The 24,471-nt window shown below is 46.4% G+C and overlaps 1 protein-coding gene across 9 annotated transcripts; it reads left to right on the top strand.

Annotated features, from left to right (window-relative positions):
• The first annotated feature begins 246 nt into the window (after positions 1–246).
• On the top strand, positions 247–24,419 carry synj1 (synaptojanin 1). Of its 9 annotated transcripts, none has more exons than XM_086012254.1 (30): positions 247–402; positions 2,882–3,040; positions 3,117–3,203; positions 3,375–3,642; positions 4,085–4,310; positions 5,039–5,122; positions 6,031–6,051; positions 8,110–8,171; positions 8,778–8,874; positions 9,269–9,444; positions 10,068–10,149; positions 10,429–10,581; positions 11,188–11,353; positions 11,482–11,505; positions 12,623–12,814; positions 12,930–13,014; positions 13,423–13,563; positions 13,898–14,090; positions 14,164–14,322; positions 15,061–15,217; positions 15,463–15,589; positions 16,140–16,352; positions 16,589–16,667; positions 17,143–17,491; positions 19,571–19,699; positions 20,028–20,069; positions 20,391–20,443; positions 20,665–20,854; positions 20,927–21,150; positions 21,627–24,419. In XM_086012254.1, the coding sequence occupies exons 2-30, from the start codon at positions 2,917–2,919 to the stop codon at positions 22,401–22,403; spliced, it is 4,680 nt and encodes a 1,559-aa protein (XP_085868380.1). In that variant the 5' UTR covers positions 247–402; positions 2,882–2,916; the 3' UTR covers positions 22,404–24,419. The 9 variants fall into 9 exon arrangements, with proteins under 9 accessions (XP_085868380.1, XP_085868376.1, XP_085868375.1 ...); XM_086012250.1 differs by lacking the exon at positions 6,031–6,051 and adding an exon at positions 5,337–5,414 and having other exon boundaries at positions 11,197–11,353; XM_086012249.1 differs by lacking the exon at positions 6,031–6,051 and adding an exon at positions 5,337–5,414 and having other exon boundaries at positions 20,930–21,150.
• Positions 24,420–24,471: the final 52 nt, after the last annotated feature.

Below are 24,471 nucleotides of genomic sequence, written 5' to 3'. Positions count from 1 at the left end.
CCATATTTTTGTATGCCTTACAATTCAGTGGTTTCTCATTTGTCAAGTTGTGTGGTGAAACCAGCTAACTCCCGCCTACCTCTAAATCCAATTGGACAGTCTGCCGTCCTAAATCCGCTGCTGTTGGCTAGGATAAACTGTCAATTATAAAAACAAGTTGGACGAGTACATTCTTACTTTCCTGTGTTTAGTATATTAAAATATGCGTTTATTTGATGTATATCAAGCTGTATTCGTATTTCGGCGTCATTTTTGTATGTGTTCATACAGTTGTTGCCTTTCGCTAAGTCTCGCCAAGCTAGGAGCTGGCCTAGCCTCGCGTTGGAATGTACCATTGTAACAACGCAGCGGGAAGGATTTTTTTGTTGTGACAGCGGAGTCGCAACCCGGTGGTGAGATTCGGTAAGGCGACCAAGAAAAGCCTTCTTTTGCTTCACCTGTTGTGATTATTGATATATTTATTCTTTACATTGACGCCGATGGAACTGGCGTCGTCGGGACTACCTTAAGTGTTTTTTTTTCCCGAATGTCCACTGCGCGAGCAGCCTGGTTGTTTGTTTAGGTAAATGCCGGTTTGACGCAGCCATCCACATTACGACGGCAAGCTAGCGAATCAGCGATTAGGGCTATCGGGCTAAAGCTAACGCGGCTAAGCTGATTCGCTGTTCCAAGGATTTAAAAATACGGTGTATATATATACATTTTTAGAAAGAACCGTAATAAATTAACATTCACAATGCGTCAACGTTAGCCCCGCGTGTGTGTGGTCATTTAGTTTTGTTTTAAATAAAAGTCGTGACTGTCCGTGTGTGCCCACCGGCCTCTTGTGTCCCCCTATGGCTTTACGTCTAAGTCAAGTCAGTCAAATATATGGACACAGGTCGCCTTGGCACTGTCACATAGATCTGAATGATTATTTACTGTCATATTCGGCCGATTTAATTCATGTCCTTCCTGTATCTTGACGTGCAAGGTGACGGGTGTGCCGAATTGTGATTTCGAAATCCTCCTCTAGCCGCAGTGAGGAAATCAATCAGATGATACAACTGGATCAAAAATGGCAGTACGTTCCACTAGTGGTTTGTTCTTCTGCCTCACAGTTTCAAGGTTCGAATATGTGCGACGGCCCTCCAGTATGGAGTTTGCGTGTCCTCTAAGTACATCCCCCCTCCCCACAAAGAAAAAACATGTCTAGGAGTCAAGGGTTGATTCATTCACGTGTTCTGGATGGACATGCATGTAGACATCCATTTTTTTTACCACTCATCCTGCAGCGGGCTATACACCCTGGACTGGTCCCCACCTTAACGCGGGTGACATAAACAAGCAATTCATGCTCACATTCACGAAGTGTGAGGCAGATGTGCAAACCACTCGCCAACCGTGTGCTTCCTGCGCACATATTTACCTGGACAGTGGACCTCGATACTCCATTTTGCATTCACCTATTTGCAGATTTATGTTTTTTACATAAGGGATGGGCGGTGGTCGACTGGTTAGCATGTCCGTCTTACAGTTCAAAGGTCGTGAGTTCAAGTTTGGCCCCGGCCTTCCTGTGTGGAGTTTGCATGTTCTCCCCAAACTAATGGGTGACCGTGGGTTTTCTCCGGGTACTCTGGTTTCCTCCCACATTCCAAAAACATGCATGGTAGGTTAGTTGATCACTCTAGTTGATCTACTAACTACCCTTAGCTGTTACTGAGTGTGTATTGTTTGTCTTTGTGTGCCCTGTGACTGGCTGGCAACCAGTTCGAGGTGTCGCCTGCCTACTACCCGATGACAGCTGGGATAGGCTCCAGCACCCTTGTGAGGATGGATCGGTATAGATAATGGATGGATGGATATGGGAGGGATATCCTCCGTTATTTGCTGAAAAACTCACCTAGCCGCACGTTTTGTGTTCAAGCCAATGGCGGCATCTTCACACCTGTCAACTGACTCTTACAAAAGTTGGAATTCGCCCGTACATATTTGCATAAAATCTTACACATTGCACATTATTTTCGAATGGCTGCTGTCACGTGATCGGAAATGAGCTTAAAAAAAAAGTAAACACGAAGTTGTGGATATTTGTGACAGCTTGTGCATGACGTGTAGGTGTGTTGTGTGCATGCGTGAGGAACAGCGCGGAAGACCCCTTGTCTCCCTCTGACGTGTGTTGTTGGGCTACTGGGCTCCCCCTTTTCGACGGCGTGTGACGGCTGCACCGTTAGGAGAAAGCTACGGCTAGGCGACAAAAACAGGAACAGATATCACTGATAAAATTGACATTGGCCGTACAGATTTGCGATGTACATGTTTGAAAAAGTGTTTCCACCTGTACAAATTACACCGATACCGTACTACTTGATAGGTATGCACCTTGGTTCCAAAGTCAGTCGAGGAGCTTGATTTACCCACAAGTAGTCCTTTGCCGCCATCTGGTGGTGTCGATTGCCAATTAGCGTGCTGTTAAAACTAGGACTAGGAATTATGTACACAAAAAAGTTTAAGCAAAATCTGTGCCTCGATGCTTCGCAGTGATGCTTTTTTTCACGTGGACTAATGTTGCCACATATTAATAAGCATTGGTCAGAAGGAAAGAGTGTGTGAAAAACAGAGAATATCCAACATTTGGGAGGACTGGCATACACAACTGCATGTCAATAGTAAAGGAAACACCGTCACCAGGCCAGGACCCGCTTTCTAAAGCCACACACATTCAAAGTCACACTATTGTGACTGTATTGGTATTGTTTAATTATACAAAATCATTCATCAATCAATTACTTTGCAGATTTCACTGCATTTCTACTGTATGCTGTGTGATATTTGTTCCTACCAACAATGCTTTATATTTGGATTGGCTTTCGCCCTATTCTGAGTTTGCTGTCTGTCTTAGGTCCCAGTTTTAGGTCATTGCATCTGGCATCAACGATGGCCTTCAGCAAAGGTTATCGTGTCTACCACAAGCTGGACCCGCCCCCCTACAGCGTCATCGTGGAGACGCGCGCCCGAGAAGAATGCCTTATGTTTGAATCCGGGGCCGTTGCCGTCCTCTGTAAGGGGTCCTCTTCTCAACCCGCCGCCGTTTTACCATACCGCCCGTCTCACGTTTTGCTCGTCTTTACCTTCAGCGGCAGCCGAGAAGGAGGCCATAAAAAACACGTATTCCAAGATCGTGGACGCTTATGGGATATTGGGCGTCCTCCGCCTCAACCTGGGTGAGCCACACGCACAACATGGTGTCCCTTGTTATATTATGTTTTGTTACATATATTTATTCTCCCTGCGCGAAGGGTGAACCGTGATATAGCCAGGGTCCGCTGGATCAAGTGGCACTGTCGCAATGTAATAATCCTTGCAAAGATGTTGCCCCTCTTTCCGTGCGGCAGGCGACTCCATGCTCCACAGCCTGGTGGTGGTGACCGGCTGCAGCTCGGTGGGCAAAGTGCAGGAGTCTGAGGTGTTCCGGGTGACGCAGACGGACTTTGTGTCGCTGAAGAACGATTCCGGCGACGAGGAGCGCATCGGCGAGGTGCGCAAGGTGCTCAACTCGGGACACTTCTACTTTGCCTGGTCCGCCTCGGGCGTCAGCATGGACCTGAGCCTCAACGCGCGCCGACGCATCCTGGAGGACACCACGGACAACCGCTTCTTCTGGTAGGAGCGCGAGCAGTCAACCCTTGGTATTCGAGCAATCGATTCCAGCAATCCCAGGCGCTATTAATAGATGACGCCCCCCTCCCAAATATTTTATAGTTGCCTCTCTTAACTCATTCACACGAACTAAATTCGTTAGGTACATTTTCAACGGGTAGGCGTGGAAATGTTTGTAAACCACTAACATATCAAACTGATGCCTGTAGATGACGGCATCGCATTACTTTGGATTTGAGATCAGCACAGCTTTTGAGTAGAAGATAAAGATTAGGTGGTGAATCTCGGTGTGTCACTTTGGTTTCGAGGGGGGGAAACACAAGTTTTGGCATCTCTCACTCCCAACACAGTATGTTTATGTGTGGTATTAACAGAATATGTGCCGCGATCATGAGAAAAATAAAAAAACATTTAATTCAATTACTGGCGGATTGTTTGCTACTAGGAACCAGTCCTTGCACCTGCACCTGAAGCATTACGGAGTCAACTGCGACGACTGGCTGCTGCGCCTGATGTGCGGCGGCGTGGAGATCCGCACCATCTATGCTGGACACAAGCAGGCCAAGGCGTGCATCTTCTCCCGCCTCAGCTCGGAGCGGGCCGGCACGCGCTTCAACGTGCGCGGCACCAACGACGACGGGCAGGTGGCCAACTTTGTGGAGACTGAACAGGTGAGCGGCAAACCGACGCTCGCGCCGTGAATCCTGCCGGGTTCTTGTACGTGTGGCAAATAGTTGTCATCTCGCCATTGGTCAATCGCGTGACGTTGCTGTGCTTAAATGGATTTTCTGGTCCATGGTACATAACCAGTGTTTGCTTTTACTCCCAACATTTAAAAACAGATTGGTGGACTTTCTACCCCTTACTTTTTCAAACGAGGCTTGTTACTTTTAAACCTCCGCGGATGTTGAAACGATGTCAAAAAGCAAATAGAGAGAGGGAAAGCTTACTGTGACTGAAATCTTGGGGTCTTATTTAACCTATTAAGGCCGGGAGCGCGTATCCGCATATGAAAATCTTTTTTTTTTTTCATTTGTTATCATGAGCAAATTTAACATTTTTGAGTGAGGTTTTACTTTCTTCATGCAGGATATGTTGTCGTTTTCTGATTAGCATGCCAGAATTCAGGGTGCGCCGAGTGTAGATGATGATGATGATGATGATTATTATTGATATTATTATTTATTGTTTAATTTTTGTAATCCTCAGTACAAGTCGTTTTATTCACGGTTGTTCCATGTTGGTAAAACAGGCAGTTTATATGTATGTATTAGTTTTCTTACAAAGAAAAGCCTGACTGCATCTTTGCAAAAACCCGCTTGAATCTCACAAATATCCCTGAGAAAATGTGTTCCGATGTGATGAAATTTGACCTGGCTGCCTCCTTTTTGCGGAACAGGCCATCTTCCTGGATGACAGAGTGTCGTCGTTCATCCAGATCCGCGGCTCCATTCCGCTGTTTTGGGAGCAGCCGGGGATCCAGGTTAGGCATAAAGAAAATCCACTCTCACGGGCAGTCGGTCAGCCACTCCGAAAAGGCAGAGCAGAGCGCGCACGGCTAGCAATGAGGCCGACGCCCTTCTTGGCTTTCAGCAGTGTTCATTTCACTTTGGAGCGTCGCGAGTGTTGCGTCTGACGCCCGCGACGGCAGCCGAGCGTTGCCGTTTCACACATCTCCGTGTCCGTGCTCTGTTCAGAAAAAGTCCCTTAAGGGGGTTTGGTTGCACCTGAACGACAATCGGCAACCCAGTCGACGCGATGACAACCCTCACTTGGTATAAGGCTCTTTCTTTCTTGCTTGTTGCGCTGTTGTTGCTTTTGGGCTCACACAGTCTGTCGGGAATCTGCGCGGTGGCATGCCAATCAAATACGCTTGGGCCCTGACTTAGCAGCACCTCCAAATTTTAGGAATAAGCTGCAGCTCGACTGAGTGACAACAAAAAAAATCTAATTTTGAGGCGACTGGAACGGATAAACGGCATTTCAATTCATTTCTATGGGGGAAAATGTATTTGAGTATTAAGCTTGGCCAGGGAAAACGCTACAATATCTGTGACTTTTGAGTGTGCATTTGGCTTTAAAAAGTGGAGCCTGGCCTGGTGAGTGACATGGGAGCCCATGTCTTAGTCTTAAGTAAATAATGCAAGGTGTCACTTAGATAATATTGTCAGTTGCACCTTTTCCGCAAATGGCTTTTTTTCAGACTTATGATTGGCTGAAATGGGTATTGAGCTTGGCAGCCTACAAATGGCAAGAAAACTCCAATTGGACACTTTTTTTTGGTGGATTGGTGCTGCTTTTTGGGCTTGACTGACATTGGACAGATGGACGTTTTTTTTGGAGGGCTGACTCACTGTTCGTCGGTAAAGGGCATTTCTCTGTTTTCCTCAGCTCCCCGACATCTTTGGTCAGGTGAGAGCCTGGTCTGAAAACACCACCCCCTTCGCCCCCCAACCTCAAAGTGCTTCCTCTTCATTTTTTAGCCCGCAGCTGGCTTTATGCTGCTCATTCTTTAGAGCAAAGAAAAGACAGGGGAGGCGAACCGGGCCTTGTTTTCAGACGCTTTCAGAAGGTTGTTAGTGCTTCCTGCTTTTGAGGTCCTGCTGTAGCGCTCCCACTAGTTCTCTCCACCAATGTCCCCTCCAGAAACTCTGCACAGGAAAGACACACAAACTAGACTCGTATTTGTAGCTCCCCACTACGAGGTAAGACTCTTACTGTAGTGATGGTAAAAGACGCGAGGCACCGCTCCAGCTTCTTGTCCGCCGTTTTGTAAAAGAATAGAGCAAAGAGTCCCAACCACTGAGTTAGGAATAAATATCCAGTTTCACTTGAGGAAAAAAATCAACTAACTATCAACTCATCTTTGGTCATCTAGCTATGCTGGTGACTGGCAGAGTGAACATTTTTAGAATCGATTATTGTTATTCTTACCCATTGATTAATCAGCAAAAAATGGATTTTGCATGATTAAACAACAATACAAACACACAATAGAAAAACAAAAGTGCATGCTGGGCATTCTTGTGCCACACTAGTATCGGCGACTTTGAGTGTGTGCGCCTTTTAAACGGCGGAACTTGGCAAGTGGAGTTGCTTATTGTTTAGTGACTGATTGCCAGTTGTGGACAATCATGGCAACTTATTCATACACGCAGCGGTGCGTACGTCTGCAGGAACATAGTCCATGTGGGAAATGAATCCAACGAAGATTCAAAGCTGAGATTTTGCTTCCAACCTTTTTCCTAATTGAATTAATCGACTTAAAGTTTGTACTTTTACTCGAAACTCTCATTTGCTGACTCCCGCCTTTTAAAGCCACGCACACTCAAAGTCACAGATAAAGCGGCTGGTAGTTGAGGACGTTCTTGGACTAAAAATGAACCAAACGTCAAGTTGAACAAATGTTCAAATTATGATCTTGATTATTGCACTATTATTAGATGACTGTCCCCTGTCCCATCTTTTTTTTTTTTTTTTTTTTTTTTTTTTTTTTTTAAACAAAGCCAAATAGTCTTTGAGACAACTTGACAGCTTTTCCAAATTAGAAATTTCTTACGAGTGACACTGCAGGCGGAGGAAACGAGAGTGGCTCTGTGCTGAGGATGTAAGCGATGCCTCTCTTCTTGCAGGGTGTTATTATTATTAAATATGCATCATGCCAAGCGACACCGACGGGAAGCGGTGACCAAAACGAAACCCGCGATGCAAGCCTCGTGATGCAAAACTCAGTAGAGCCTGGAGAGCGGCTTTACGAAAAACTAAGAGCAAGTCATCTTGAACACAAGCAAGACTTGCTGCAATGCCTCCAACGTGCAATTTACAGTCGGGTGCAGACCTCCTGCAAGGCCCGACAGTTACAATTTGCATCTGCATCCTTTAATGAGATTTCAGGCCTTAATTAAGTTTTAAAATGATCCTTAAATGCGTGGTTCTAATGGCTTAAAAAAGTTGCATTGTTCTCAAACCACCTGAAGAGTGAAGTAAGAAGATGATCAAATGAATAAATAGGAAATATTGGACATATTTCCGTTAACTGCAGTTTACCTTTTTTCTTTTTACCTCTAGGAATGACCAGATCCATGTGTCTGTTTTAAAAATCAAATGTTTAGCCCACACCAAACCTATAGAACAGTATATTCCAAATATCAGCCCCGCCCCCAAAATCGCTTAGCCAGGTCTGCACCCAATGTTTCATTTGTCATGTTTTGGTGTTGTCCTAATAAATCCTAAGACAGAAAAAAATCAATCAGGTGGAGGTGATGAAAGTGGAGGTGCAGTAGATGACGCTTAGGTGTGTGCCCCCTATGTCCTTGTGTCCTATGCCCTTTGCCACTTTCAAGGTCTTTGTGCAAACGCCGATCTTCACTACCAGGGTTTTATTTATTTATTTATTTATTTTGCTCACCCGCGACATACTATTTGTTCGGTGTGTGTTAATGCATGTCTCTTGCCGTGTCTGCCCCTCAGGTTGGCTCTCACCGCGTCAAACTCTCCCGAGGATTTGAAGCCAACGCGCCGGCCTTTGAAAGGTACTTGCAAGTATCCTCCGGTTCTGCTCACCATTAGGAAGGACGCAAGCGCGCTCACTGCTTGATGAGCCGCCACAGCTAACCGTCTACAAGTCCTCTTCATTGGCCTCGGCCTCACACAGGGCAACTCTTCAATCAAAGTGTTGTCATCTCTGTTAGCTGCCGGCGGACATTTTGTTCTTGGGCGCACGCTGGCTCTCTTAAGATGGGCGCCCTAATCTCCATGCCGCACCTTACACGCTTGCAGCGTTATCAACTTTTCTTGCTGGTGACAGAAGAACTGCGACTAAACACACGCGCCTTGTTGTCCTGAATTAAACTCCAAGCAAGAATGAATTTAAACGCCAGCGAGGACAAAGTAGAAGACAATTTCAAACGGAAGTTGCTTTTCAAACAAAACGCCAAGGGTCCTACTTACTTTGGCTTTAGCGCTTACAAAAAAATATATATATTTATACCAAGTTCAGATTTGGAAGAAATTGCACAAAAAAGACAAATCCGTTTTTGAAGTAACCCTCGAAAAAACTTTTTTTTTTTTTTAATTTGTTATATTTTGGTTTCTGTTTTTTTCTTTTTTTTTGAGGGTTTAGCTTGTTGTCTTTCCAGACACTTCACTGCCCTGAAGAGGTTGTACGGCAAACAAGTGATCATCAATCTGCTTGGCAGTAAGGAAGGAGAACACATGCTCAGCAAAGCCTTTCAGGTGAGATGCCAAAATATCCTAAAAGCTATCCTCACTGTTTTTTTGGTTGGTTGGTTTGCTCTTTTGTTGCTGGTTTGTAGCAACGCAGCCTCTAAAACTACTGGTATGTGGGCTCCCTCTAGTGGGTTGTGAAATTGGTGAATTAAAGACGTAAATTGTGCATCATATTTCAGCGGCTTCAACCTTTTTTGATCCAGTATAGTACATTTGTTCGGTACAGTTCAGCTGTATTTAAGTATGTTATGGTAGGATTTGAAAAGCAAAGGGTGTTGTTCTCGTTGTTGTTGTTGTTGTTGTTTGTTGTGGTACTTGATGTCATCAACTTTGAGAAGGACTGCACTTGAAGCCATATATATGCAGCCCCTCCAATGAAGTATTTTTTATTTGTTTCCAGAGTCACTTGAAAGCGTCAGAGCACGCCGCATCGGTCAAGATGGTCAACTTCGACTACCACCAGAACGTGCGCGGCGGCAAGGCGGACAAGCTGCACAGCGTGCTCAAGCCGCAGCTCGGCAAGTTCGTGGAGGAGTGCGGCTTCTTCTACTACTCGGGAGAGATGGGCATCACCAGGTCATGCACACGTTAGACTTGACACACTGGACTTGCTTTTTACAGATACAAGTCCTCTGTTGGACAATTTTATTTTTATTTATTTATTTTTTTGCTTTACTTTAAGTTGAGAGCAAAAACCGGAGATGGGCAGTAAACTCAACTCACTTCACAACAAGCAGCTCTCTGGCCGCTGGTAAAAAAAAGTCTTCAAAAAAGAGGCTTCAATGTCACCCGTTGCTGAACTTTAGTGTCAAGCTAAACATAAAGCAAACTTCCTCCCACAAGCTTAATGCTAACACATCGTGGCAAACGCCATAAATGGGCGAATGAATAGCATCTATGTGGCAGCATTACAACATTAGGCGATGGACAGTTGAACACAAACTGTGCAGCAACACACGGAGGCGGACAATATAACAACATTAACGAGAGATGTCCTTTATCCTCGGCTAAAAACAACTATTACTGCATTTTACTTAGTCACAAAAAGTCATTGTGACAGCCGTCTTTCTTTTACTGTCGCTATGAATTAATCATGATGCACAAACCTTTTAATTCTAAATACAGATGTGTCTTAGTCCTACGTCTGCCATGTTTGAATGTAAAATCCATCCTTAACATGTAGCGTGTCGTTTCTTTAGGAGCCAGGGTGGCACGATCAGGACAAACTGCCTGGACTGTTTGGACAGAACCAACAGCGTCCAAGCCTTCTTTGCCCTGGAGGTACAGCAGCAGTAGGGCCGATATATTGAGGAGGGCTTTAGTCTCAATGACTTTTATGAAAACATTTTTTGGGTGAATTTATTGATGTTTAAATATTTGTATGTTAAATGTTTTATCGAAATGCTTTAAAGGTTGTATTTTATTGGAAACAAAATAACAGGGATTCTATAATAAGGCCATGCCAGCCTTAGTAGTTTGAAAAGTGCCACCCCAAAATGTGTGTGTGTGTATATATATATATATATATATTTACATTTATTATGTCGCTGCGTCTTTCAGATGCTGGCCAAGCAGCTGGAGGAAATGGGCCTGACGGAGAAGCCTCAGCTGGTGGCCCGCTTCCAGGAGGTGTTCAGGACCATGTGGTCGGCCAACGGCGACTCGGTCAGCAAAATCTACGCCGGCACCGGTGCCCTGGACGGCAAGGCCAAGGTTGTACACCCACACGCCACTCATGCAGATATCTTGTGTGTGTGTGCGTGTGTGCGTGTGTGCGCGTGCGTGCGTGCGTGTGCGTGCACGTGCGTGCGCGTGCGCGTGCGTGTGTGCGCGCGCATTGCTGCGTGCTCTCTTAACTCTCGCGTGTGTCGTGTGCTGTTTCTTTCTGCCGCCCTCCGGAACACTCTGCATGTGCGGTAAGTTCCCCTTTGAGCTTTCCCGTCTTTTTACCAAATTCCTCACTTGAGTTTTTGTGACGGGACGGGATGAGAGGCTTTTCTTTTTCTTTTGTGTTTTTTTATTTGATTTGAGGAATCCTTTCTTTTCTCCTGATGAGAACCTCTGATCATCAGAAATGTCGGCGTGCTTCTTTTTTCGCAGTGATTCCCAACCACTGTCAATTATCCAATCATCCAAAAACGTCATTATTCAATTTCACTTGAATGTTTGGAAAATCATTATTTGTTTGGTGATGTGGCGCGAAATGTTTCAAATTTAGAATATGTGCATTGGTTGGAAAACACTCTTGTCTTCCATTCGCTTGTTGGTGGCCGGCGTCAAGTAACCCGGCGTCGTCTCCTTGTGCCGCCGTGCGCCCAGGCGGGAAAGCTGAAAGACGGCGCCCGCTCGGTGACCAGGACCATCCAGAACAACTTCTTCGACAGCTCCAAGCAGGAGGCCATCGACATCCTGCGGCTGGGCTCCACGCTCAACAGCGACCTGGCCGACAAAGCGCGGGCCTTGCTCACCACCTCCAGCCTCTACGGTAAGTCCAGCCAGCGGATCCTCCTCCTCACCCGGGATGCGCTCGTCCGTCTGTGCCGCCGTCACGTCGGCCTGACGTTTCGTCTAACGTGACTTTCTCTTCCTTCTCTCCACGCTGCGCTCTGTTAGTCACTGAGCCCGTCTTGCAGTCAGGTACGGTACCTGAGCGCCCCTCAAGTGGACTGACCCTGTCCTCCACTTTCACCTCATGCGTGCTGGTTGTTGCAAGGAGACATATTGGGCCCCCCACACACACACAGACAATTTCAAATGGTTCATAGATGTCTTGTGTGTGACCTGATTTCATCACAATACCTAAAAGCACACTTTTTTACCCCAAAGCCAGAAAATATGACATTCTCGTGAGATTCCATCTTTTCTCTACAAAAAATGTTTGACTTTTGTGAGCTTTGTGGACTTTTTTTGGAAGATTCCTACCAAAGCTCATTTTATTATTAACAAAATAATAAAAATAGAAAAATCTCTGATTCCAGCAGTAGAAAAAAAGGCAAGGCAAGTTTATTTGTATAGCACATTTTATGTACAGGACAATTCAAACTGCTTTATATTAAAAGCATGGGGGGGCGGGGGGTTTACATATGTCCCCTTTTTTTTTTTTTTTTTTGCTCATGCATCCCTTGTGTTAACCCATTAAGGCCTAAAGCGCCTGGCTCAACAGCTCCCATCTTTGGAATCACCCTCGAAAACCTAAAGTTTTCCCAGAAATTCAACACCAACAAAAAATAATTAATATATTGGTCCCTGTAGCAGATAGATACATAATTCCATGCTTAAACATGTGGCTTTCACACAGGCATGAGTTTCTTTTCTTTTCTTTTTCAATCAAAAAATGTGTCAGTGCAAGAGATGCACTACTTTTAATAAAAAAAAATAAAAAATCGAGTAGTCTATCCTCTATTTTGTTACAAAGCCCTCGATATTGTCATTGTCTCCAAACATATATCTTAACCGTATATTACGTTCGACTGGTTCAAAGTCCACAAGCACGTTGGAAAAAAAACAAAAACGTATATGCTCTCCCTGCTTGAAAGTTAGAAAGACGAGCGCGGTCATGCGCTCCCGGCCTTATTGGGTTAAAAGCATTGTCGTGTTGTAAGTGGACGCATCCCCCATGAGTTATTTATTGATTGATTTATTTTTAATGTTCATGTCATTTTTTTTCAGTTCATCTATTAATTGATACAATAGTATAGGAGATCCAATGCACCTGCGTACACACGCTCATTTGGCCAACCCCTTTTTTGCGCAGCCTCCCCCAGGGTGCTGCTGGGCATGTGCCAGAACCACCGCAAGTACACGCGGCCCAAGCAGATCCGAGTGTGCGTGGGCACGTGGAACGTCAACGGCGGCAAGCAGTTCCGCAGCATCGCCTTCCGCAACCAGACGCTCAACGACTGGCTGCTGGACGCTCCCAAGATCGCCGGGCACCCCGAGTTCCAAGGTGCCTTGACCTGTTTTTCATGTCCACGGGGCTGCTCAAAATGTTGGCATTTGCAAGTTGAAACCCAAACTACCTTGCAATAACTGCAGTTGACTGTTCTCACTCGTCTTTCCAGACAGCAAAGCCAACCCTGTTGATATTTTTGCCATCGGCTTTGAGGAAATGGTTGAGTTGAACGCCGGAAACATCGTCAGCGCCAGGTACGTGCGGGCATAGCCATGGACAAAACTATTGGGACACACGGCCCTCGACATTGAATTCATCAGGAGGTAGACGAGACCTCGTAATTCAGCTCCGCAAGACATTTTGGACAGTTGCATGCGTCACAACTTGGTGGTGGGTTCTTTGGGGAGGTTCCTTTCCTGTTTCCAATTCACAAAGCAAAGTCCTCGTTTTTAGTTTCATGTACACCACAAATGCCCTCTTTTTCTAAAATGTCCTTTCATTTGTATCAGATATAGCCACTTTATTTACAACCAGGGTCCTTATAGAACACCTGCACCTTAAAGTGGGGAACGAAGCCCCATTTTCTCCACATGTTCCCCAACACTCTTGCTCCACTCGGATGCGGCGTAATAGTTGACCGTGCGTCACTGATGTTCCGGCAGCACCACCAATCAGAAGCTGTGGGCCGCCGAGCTGCAGAAGAACATCTCGCGGGACCACAAGTACGTGCTGCTGGCGTCGGAGCAGCTGGTGGGCGTGTGCTTGTTCGTATTCATCCGCCCGCAGCACGCGCCCTTCATCAGGTACGCTTTTCAAACCCACCCCGTATTATTCCTTCTTTACGTTTCCCATTGGTAATTGAAAAAGTGACTCATTGTTTTATTAAACAAGCGTTAGTAAAGCTGTTAGCTCGTTAGCCACCAAACGGATATACATGCTTCTTCATTGTGTTGAAAGTAGCATAGAAATAATGTTGGTGTTGAAGTGATTTTTGTAACGTGTTCATCTCAAGCTTGTGGTACATCAAGGAATGATTTGAGTTCAGTACATTTGCATTTATTTTTCAAGGACCATTTGTTGTTTATTTAGGTACAATAAAGGTTTGGCAATTCATTTATTCCTTTGCGCGTCATGCAGGGACGTGGCGGTGGACACGGTGAAAACGGGCATGGGTGGCGCCACGGGCAACAAAGGGGGCGTGGCCATCCGCCTGCTCTTCCACACCACCAGCATCTGCTTCGTGTGCTCGCATTTCGCTGCGGGGCAGTCGCAGGTCAAAGAGAGGAACGACGACTACAACGAGATCACGCGCAGACTCAGCTTCCCCATGGTCAGAACATAAACGAAAAGCTGAAACGTGCATGGCATACATTTTTCATTCACCGGCGCGACTTCTCCTCCAGGGTCGCCTGCTCTACTCTCACGACTACGTTTTCTGGTGCGGCGACTTTAACTACCGCATCAACCTGCCCAACGAGGAGGTGAAGGAGCTTATCCGGCAGCAGAACTGGGACGCGCTGACCGCCGGCGACCAGCTCTTTGACCAGAAGAACGCCGGAATGGTACGTCATTTCTTCTGGGAAACTGCTGATTGATTCCCAACAGTCTGTTTTTATTGGCTGTTTTTGTCCAATCAGATTTCAGCCTTTGTGTTGCCATGTCAATGTAATCTGCCAGAGGGCCTTCCTTATCAGTGGTGCTAGCCTGCGGAACTTCAACTATGTGTGAAATAGGACTGGTTCTTAATCCAATCGCATTTCAAATATGTCAAGATGGCCCTAGAAGATGTCATCATTTTTCCATCCTCTGATTGGTTGGTCATCGCTATCCAAGTTCCAGCAGCAAAACACATCTATAGCGATATGCACACATTAATACATTACATAAACAGCATCTCTGGTCAGTAATCCTCTTTTTTTTTTTTTTTTTTTTTTTTTTTTTGCGTACAGTGTGAATGCTGAAGAAAAGCTACTTCACATTCCTAAATGTCCATCAGAATTCCACATTTTGCACCTTTCCAACAAAACATTAAATAGAATGGGACATTTAACATAAAAGTTATCATCTTTCCCATTCCAGTTTCAGACATTGTCTTTCTGTCTGTGTGGATTGTCAATCATCCGCAATGGTTCAGTCAAGAAAGTTGGACCCTTATTTCCCCCCCCCCCCCTTGTTTTCTGGAAATATTTAAATATGACTTGTAGGCAGTTGTGCTTTAAGGCTAATGATGTTCATGTCCTCCTTCCGCTTTTCTTGACCGTTTCAACCAAAACTCACAAAAAGTCCTCTTTGTGGTTCAGGTTTTCCGGGGATTCATTGAGGGCAAACTGGACTTTGCGCCCACGTACAAGTACGACCTTTTCTCCGAGGACTACGACACTAGCGAGAAGTGCCGCACGCCCGCCTGGACCGATCGAATCCTCTGGAAGCGCAGGAAGTGGAACTTTGACAAAACAGGTACCCCGCAAGCATCTTGCTCTCCATTCGGCCGGTCAACAGTGAATCGTGTATCGTGAATTTGTTGTGTCATTTTAAAGTAATAAAGTTAAGACGTTTCGAGAAAATAGCCGTAATTTAGTCCATGACGGATTGCTAGAACTTTTTATTTTTGAAAGAAATTCTGAAAAATTACATGTGCGTTTACAATTTTGTTCGAGTAAGTTTGGACTTGATTCTTGATTAATAATTATTTTTGTGTGTAGCTGAAGAGATGAATGTGGTGGGCGCGGCGTCGACGTCAGCCGAGAACGAGGACGACCCGGATTACCCCTGGAGCCCCGGGACCCTCAAATACTACGGCAGGGCAGAGCTCAAGACCTCAGACCACCGGTGGGTGCAATCCAATAAATCCTTTCCAGGATTTTGCGGGGCTTTTTTTTTGTTGTTGATGTGATCGTTACGGCCTAAAATACTTGATTTCCGCCGCAGCATTTTATAAAGATTTGTAATAGAATGTGATCCTTTTTTTTTTTTTTCAAATAAAAACAAAGTGGGATTACAAATAAAACAGTTGAGTGCAGTAATGGTCTAAATTCAAACTACTGTCAAGTCTACTAGTTTGTTTCTGACATGCAGATGCCAAGCTGAAGTACAATTTTTTTTCTAAGACTATTATCAATCTCACTTTGTGGGATGTCTTTGCACTAGGCAAAGCCTGGTTTCATGGGCGCTGCTATCTTGGCGATGGGAGTTGGCCCAGGGTTGCACTTATCAAGCAGGAAAAGTGTTGAATGCAAAAAAATGGACCGCCTCCTATATGTCATAATTGGAACTACACCTTGATTTAGCCCAGTATTTATCAGACAAATTCTTCTATGCCAAAGATAATTTTGCAAATTTTTAGACAGCGAGCTGTGCTAATGTAACGATACGCTTGTAGGCCGGTGGTGGCCATCATGGACGTGAACATCCTAGAGGTGGACCCGGAGGCCCGGCACCAGGTCTACAAGGACGTCATCGCCCTGCAGGGACCCCCCGACGGCACGGTCCTGGTGTCCCTGTGCTCGTCCGGACCGGACGACTACTTTGATGACGCGCTCATCGATGAGCTGCTTGACAAGTTTGCCAACTTCGGCGAGGTCATCCTCATCAGGTGAGCCTGACGCTACTTGGGCCGTGACAAAAAAAAAAATCCGGGTCATGCTAATTAATATGATAATAGTGTGATTTGTAGACAAATATTATGTAAAAACACATCACTTTTTTTTTTTCTTTTTCTTAAGTGAATGAAATAGTTTTACTTGAGCATCATTTAAATAACACAATATTACCGGTCACATAGACCAAACAACGGTCACCTGCTTTTGACTTTATTATTTCTTTCTTTAGATTTGTTGAGGAGAAGATGTGGGTGACGTTCCTAGAGGGTTACTCTGCTCTGGCGGCTTTGTCTCTCAGCGCATCGACTGTAAGTCACTCATGTATAATAATGACTCCTGATTTGCCTACCTGCCATAGTTTTTGGGGACACCATGGTCAATTTTTTAACGGTTATCTTTTATCAACAGAAATGGTTTTTTTTTTGTATGAAAGCCTTAAAACTCTGGATATTGTTTTGGACCGTGTTTTTTTTGTGTTAAATACAAAGTTCAATATAAAAAGCATATACAGTTGTAATGTGCTTAGTGTAATATCAGTTTCAAGTATGTACAAGTACTAGATATTAGTAGTGACCATGATTATGAAGCATTTGGGGGGAAGAAATATATATACCCATCCTAAGGACAGGAATTTATTTATAATAAAGTGTTTGTTTTTTTTTTCCATTATTATTTGTGCTTTTTTTCTGCCATGGTCGTAAGATAACAAATCCGGAGTCTAATATGAACCACATGGCAGTCATGAGAACCTGAATCAAATCGAGAGCGTCGGCCTCCTTGCAGGTTCTGGGCAAGGTGTTGGACATCCGCCTGAAGAGTCCCGGCTGGATCAAGAGCTTGGAGGAGGAGATGAGCGTGGAGCGCATCTGCGGCAGCATCCCCACCTCGGCCAGCTCCACCCTGCTGGCCGAGGACGCCGATATGGGCGACGACGACTACGACATGGAGGGCGACGTGGACGAGGAGATGGAGGCCGTACTCCCGCAGCACCTGCAGCCGTCCGCCGGCTCGGCGCCGGGTTCGTCCCCGCTGCCCTCGCCGCGCGGCAGCCCCTGCGCCTCCCCCACCCACGGAGAGGCGGCGCCACCCAGCAGGCCCGGACGCGGCGCTCAACCGGCCCGACCGTCACAAGGTAAGCTACGTGTTGTACGGCGGTTCCTTAACGCACGAGGAAGACAAATCACAAGAAGTCGTCATTCACACAATTTTTGGGTTTCAACTTGTGGGCAAAAATTGAGATAAGAGCACCATGTGGAACAATTCCTCCGAAAAGGGTTCAAGCAAATTTACTGTCTAAAACAACTACAGAGCTTTGTCTTGAATCTGCTTAGCTTAATGTTCAGACAAAATGCAAATTGCCATAAACAGGCTAACAAATAGCATCTACGTAGCGGTGCCATAATGCTTTCAGCAATAGCAATTTGTTTTTTTTACTTGTAGTTACTTTTAACTAGTTTGCACAGAAAGTTTGTTAGGTTTTAGTTTCAGTTTTTTTGAAAATGCTTCTATTAGTTTTGGTATTAGTCCTATTATTATTTTTAAATGTGTATTTTTAGTTCAAGATTTTAAAAAAAACATCACAGTAAGTATTGTGCAGTAAAAATTCATCCAAAAATATTTTAAAAACCACCAAGTAAATGGGCTTTCACTTGCATCGTGCATGCGAGGTACGCAAAACGCTTTAACACCGTCACCTCATTCTCCACCCACAAATCAATCGAAAGACCACACTTCAGACATGAGGATCAGGCTCCAAGACATAAGCTAGCCGGGTGGTAGGCGTCCTTGGTCGGGAAGGCGCACGATTGTATTTGTGTGTCGTGTGCCGAAAGAGACAGGGGGGATCAGAGGAAGAGTTGACTCTGGACGCCGAGGGGCCTTGACCTTGACCTCACAAGAGGACAAGAAGGAAGAGGGGAGAAGCATGAGGTGGTCACCACGTGGACATCAAGAAATGGAGAAAATCCACACATGATGAGGCCGTGCACTCAGATGGACCCAACACACACCCCGACGCACGCACGCACGCACGCACACACACAAACACCGACCCCAAGATGTTCAATCGTACCGAAGAGCTGGAAAAGCAAACACCTGCGATCATCCTGGATTCCAACAGCTAAAAAGGGTCTGCGGACCAGCGAGACCAAGTAAGCGCAATTATTTGTTGCCTTATTTCGCGTTGTGTTTAACGATACTAGCATTGATCTACGATTGTCCACAATAGCCGTCGACTATTCTTTGCTTCTGAATTTGCCGAAATTATTGTTCACTGCCACTTGTTTGCGCGAAATTGTCTGTGATGAATTGTTGAATAACAAGTTGTGTCACAAGGCTTGTTGTGCATGGCGAACTCACATAGCAAATGATGCCACAAGACTTTGTAGTTTATATGATGAGACAAATGCGAAAGGATGACATTTTAGGATCAAATGCCGTAAGCAGCTAGCCAAGCGTTTGCTTAGAAAGGCAGAAGGCGACTTAGCAGTCAATAAGCTCCAAGCTCAATTTGCCCAGAGACGCCCACCGGTACGTGATACGTGATGACCGCTATTGGACGAAAACGCAATTTCAACTTGCTGTGTGCTGAGCCGTCTAAATCGGCATTCTAATTTGCCTTTTGTCTTTGATTCAAGGTTGTCAGCCCAACCTAGACCTCTTCTTCGGAACGTGCAAACAATGCATCAACCTGTGCACCAAAGGTGGAAGACGTGCATGCAAAATGCACTTCGACATGGTCTGTGCTTGTTGGAACATTCACTTCTGTTGTCCATCGTTAGTGTTTTATTACCTCCTGCTAGTCTTTAAACAGTGCTTAATAAATTCTTACGCCATCAACGTCAGTGTTGTTTTGAACTATTAACCTATGACTGCATCTCAAACATTCCACTTTGCAACTCTCCAATACTGCATCTTCACAGTTCCTATGACTAAAAGGTCCTAAAATACAATTTCGCGCCCCAAAAATGTATGGTTAGATTTGAAGTTGTTGAAAATATTTGTAGAGTTGAAAGTAAAACAATATATATTGCTTTGTGTAACACTTTTCTAGCAGGTCCATTTTTGGTCCCGAGGAGCTTGAGTAAGGTTTTTGTTTTTTGGGGGAATAAAGTGTCATTGCTTCAAAATTATAATGATGGACAGAATTATTGTCCTCTCCGGGACTGTAACGTCCTCATCTTTTTTTTTTTTTTTTCTTTTTCCCCCCCAGGCCCTCCTGCCGACTTGCAGCCCGGTGCGCCGCCATCCCAAGGCCTGGAGCCCAAGCGCGCTCCTCCTCCTCGGCCCAACGCGCCGCCGGCGAGACCTGCGCCGCCCCAGCGCCCACCGCCCCCCTCAGGTAGCGTTTTACCGCTAAGCTAGTCCGACTAATATGAAACGGGTATACGGGGACTTTTATTCTTCTGTTTGACCTGCTCCCCCCGGTCAAGGCGGCATCCCAGTTAGAAGGCACTCTGGAAGTAACGTGCCTGCTGCACGCCAGGTGCTTTACAGTGCAGCATATACGAGCGATTTTTCCGCAGTAGATACTTGCTACTAGTACCGTCTGGAGCCCCTAGATGGCTGTGACATGACCGCTATCGTCTCCCTTGCAACTTGCTTCCATTCGGTCTCATCGCGTGGTGTGTGTGACAATTGTGTGTTTTGGTTTCCGTTGTGCTGCAAAGGACCAAAAAGCCCGGCTCTTCCTCGGCCTGATGCCGCCGCAGGTGAGTGGCGTAATGCAGTGTTTCACAAACTGGGGTCCGCAAAAGAAATTATGTTATGTGTTATTTTTTTCAGAATACAACAATAAAGTTGTAGGATATGTTGTAAATTCACCTTTGCAAAGTAGGACTTCTCTTGAATTTTGAATTTAATATATTATCACTTTATCTTTGTGCCAATAGAATACATCTTTGTTCTCATAAAAATCTCGTCTGCACAGCACTTGATTTGCTATCCTCCTCCTCTCCATTGACTCGTGCGGTTCATTCAACCAACTGTCGGAGGCAACATTTACTTCCTTTGCTTTGTCTGAACCCTTTCAGGTCGAGGCCAGGCAGCCGCAGGACCTCCTGCACCCGGAAGTGCTTCCAGGCCGGTAGGTTTCCGCTTCAACTCCTCACCAAAATCACATTGATCATGACCATACTGGGCAACACGAACAAACAGTGATAACAGTGGTACTAAATATGATTATACTGGTCATGGGGAAGATACTGGCGATGACTTCATATTGCTGATACTGGCGATAATCGGTCATCCTGATGACGGTGCTGCTAACGCTGCTACGGATGACGCCGTCTTTGTGGTTTTCCCCAGAATCTTCCCCCTCGAGCCGGCGTGATCAGTGTGCCTCCGCAGTCCCGCCCCTCTCCTCCGCCCCACCCCGGGGCTCCCCGTCCCGCCCCCGACGTGCACCCGGGGGCCCCTCGACCCAACGCTGACACCCACCCGGGGGCCCCTCGACCAGTACCCGCCCCCGCCGCCAAACCGTCTGAACTCGCTCTAGGTGGGAACTTTTTCTTGCTACGGCGCCCCGTGTTTTGAGATGAAACTCAACTTCCGTGGTGCCGCCCTCCAGCAGGGCCCGCGCTACCGACGGTGCCACCTGCCGTGAGGCCGTCGGTACCGGCGCCCATACAACCGCAACCCGCCGGCCTGGCCCAGCCTCAGCTGCCTCCGCCCATGCAGCCCACGCCCGCCGCCGGCCCCGCCCAGACGCTGGCGTCCCCGAAGCCGCCGCCCCGTTCCCGCTCGCATCATGCAATGCCGTCGGACGCCGCCAAGGGCGACTCGGCCGCGCAGGTTGGCGACCGCACCGTTTTTCCTCTTTTCCCTCCAGCTATGAGAAAATAGAGCGTCTCTCTTTCTCTCTTACCTCACAAGCTTAATGTCTTCTTCTGGCTTTTGTCTCTCTCGACTCATTTGTTGTTTGGCTCACAAGGCGGACAAGCCGTCGGGCTGACAGGTACTAAATGTATATACTCTGTAGCGCATCTGCACCCCACCCCAACTTTTTTGTGGCCATGTCCTCCTTAGTTTCCTTTCTGCCAACACGAGAGAGAGAATGTGTGCTAGGATCATCAGTTTGTATGATTTCATTCATCTGTGCTAGTGTTCTATGTGGTTGTGGCTTATTGGCCCTCCTATTTTTTGACCCACCCTCCCAAAGTTAAGAACTGGACTGGTGGGAATGTGGTCCCAGAAAGGGGGCGTAGCTGTAACGGAAACCGTTGTTGGAACATACTGAGATTGTGACTGAGGTTTTCTTTTTGTGTCAGACAAACGGACTGAATGGCGTCCAATCGAAGCCCAAGGCCCCGGACGCCCTCGACTTCCTGCCCCCCCGGCAGAGCACCCGCTCCCTGACCCGCGGCTCCTCCCTGAGGAGTCCGCCCTCCGTCCCCGCCTCGTTATCATCCTTGATGTCCGCCGGCCTTCTTCCGCCCCCGCCGCCTGCTATGCCCCGCAGTCGCTCGCAGGAGACCCTGCGCACCTCCCCCAACCCTCTGTCCACCGAGCCGCTCCCCGCCCGGCCCTGCAGCACCAACCCGTTTACTGGCCGGCACGACTGGGCGGCGCTCGTCCCCACCGTCCCCGCCGCAGTTGCCCCGCAGCGCCTGTCTCGGGCCGCGTCCCTGATCACAGCCTCGTCGGCCATGCAGCCCGTCCTGCCGCCCCGCCGCCAGCCCCCGAATTGGGTCACCTTCAACGATGACTTTCCGTTCCCGGCCGAACCCGCCGCCATAGCCCCCAGCTCCGCCGCCATCACCGAACCGGACTGGTTAAATGAAGCGGTGGTCCCGTCGGCCCCTCCTTTTGAGTTTGACCTGTTACCCGAGCCGGACTGGTTAACCCCTGCCCCGGCGTTCCCTGCACACCGGGCTAAAACTCTTCCCCCCAACACAGCCCCGTTCCCTGAACCGGATTGGTTAAACGCCATCCCGACTCTTCCTCCTCCTCCCGTCCCATCGCGCTCCGGCGCCGCTGTCCCGAAACACCCCGACGGATCTGGGCCCGGCTGCCTCCTCTTCGCCAGAGAGCCAACTGAGCGCTGATCTAGATATGTATAGATCCAGGATCGACGTATAGATATGTATACAGTATATTTGTGTATTTGTGTGAGAGTATTTAAGACGAGCCGGAACGTGCGCGCGCGCTCCCATCTTCCACTTCAATCCCTCAATTTAAGAAATATATGTCTTAATTTTTATTTTCAAATGAGCTGTGGCGCCTGTGCAATATCAACGTCGGTTTCTGTGCTTCCCAGCATTTACAGCGGTGCCTTGAGATAAGAGTTGAATTTGTTGTATCTCAAACGGGCGCATCGCAAATCATCTTTCCTCATTGAAATGACTGCTGAAGCAATTCATTTGTTCCAGCACCTCAAAAAATGGCTAAAATGTTTAGGTTTTTAAAAAAATTGTGTTTACTGCATATACGCTCCCCACATAACCTGAAAACACGGAAAATGCAAGCATAAAACGTAAACGTGTCCAATGTTTTGCCCTTTTTGTTTTATTGGTGGTTAGCAAACCAGCTAAATGGCGCATTAGCACCACCATCTGATACTATCCTTCCACTGCAAGGAAACCCAAGTGAACTGACAGTGGCCGGATGTTGTGAACATTGCTGGCGCATACTCACAGTGGGGGTACGAAGTACACTCTCAGCTCGTATCTCAAGACATAAAATCGTCCCAGCGACAGCTCGTATCTCGAAAAACTCCAAAGTCAAATGCGCTCGTATCTCAAGGCACCATTGTATACTGAAATAGAGGACTTTTCAATTTCCTTGCAAATTGACTTGGTCAGTTGGACCTTCTGCCATCTAGTGGAAGAGAATTGAATTGTTTTGCCTGTCACTGTATGCCACCGGCATAGACGAACAAAGATGCGGCTATTTGACCCCCAACACGCAGAAAGTGAAACAACACATACAAATAGAGCATACAGCAATAATCGCAGGCATTACTGGAGCGGAGTTGGGGACTTGCTCTGCTTCTTCTTGTTCTTAATTACACGGCATGTCTTGCAGTAGAGCTCAGTGCTGCCTGGCATGTTGTGGCACAAATGTGGTATTACACTGAAGGTGCGCAACTTCAATTTTGGATTGATCTGTATTGTAAATAATGGTTGAAAAACAATTGCAAAAAAAATCTGCGATATAGCAGGGAAACACAAATTCTATCCAGTGTCTATGCGCAGTTGTGCAATATCAATGTGGGGTCAGGGGTCACGCTGCGCTCGCGCTGCTTATGAATGTACGCCGTGTCGCACTCAGTCTGCCACTGTCGCAGTGTGCATACACATAGTTGTTTATGTAGAAACCGTGCGTGTGTGTTTGCACAATGATATATATGCACTGAGGCTGCACATCGAACACATTCTGGATTTCTTCTCTCCCAGTCAAAAGCAACAAGCAGGTGTGTTTATGTTAATAATGATGTCGTGTGTGGGGGATGTGACGAGCGACACACAAAAAAGGGCACATTCTTAATTTTGGTAAAAACTGTGGCGTGACGTGTGTTGTGTACAGGGTGCTTTTTTGTGTGTGCGTCATAATTCAGTGTTGTGCGAGTGTTTGAACCCGCAACAGGATGTGACTTTTAATTCTCAGGCCTCAGTTCGAAACCTTGTGAACCGGTTGGGTTCCCTGCAAAAATGACCAGTAGCGACGTAGAACATGAATGAAAGCCAGCTAGTTGTGTTGTTTGAATCCAAATATCCATTCACTGCTTTGAAAGGCATCAATTGTGTAGTAGAAAAAAAAAACATCTATAAAAATATATCAATACATCCTCGTGGCCACATGCCAGCAGCTTTTCTTTGTGTCGCATTTGAGGTTTTACAGGTCACGAACTGGCTGCCTTTGCGAAAAGGTCAGTGTCCTCCCGCTCTACTTTTTAATTAATGGCCGTAATCCATAGTAATAATTGAGTCTGCCAGTGAATATAATCTATATGTATTACAACATGAAGCGGCAATTCATGTTTATATTCGTGAATATTCCATATTTATGTATAAAGGCAGTTTATGTTGTATGTATGAAAAAGAATAAAAAAGGAAGCGAAAGGTTGTCTTGTTTTGTTCTGTTTTTTCCTCAACTTTTACGCCAATTTAATCT

This window comes from Filicampus tigris, chromosome 17, assembly GCF_054856515.1.
Source record: "Filicampus tigris isolate MCC_2025a chromosome 17, RoL_Ftig_1.0, whole genome shotgun sequence".
NCBI classification, from domain to species: Eukaryota; Metazoa; Chordata; class Actinopteri; order Syngnathiformes; family Syngnathidae; genus Filicampus; species Filicampus tigris.
Note: the sequence above shows the minus strand (reverse complement) of the source record. Positions and strands in the feature narration are given on the sequence as shown.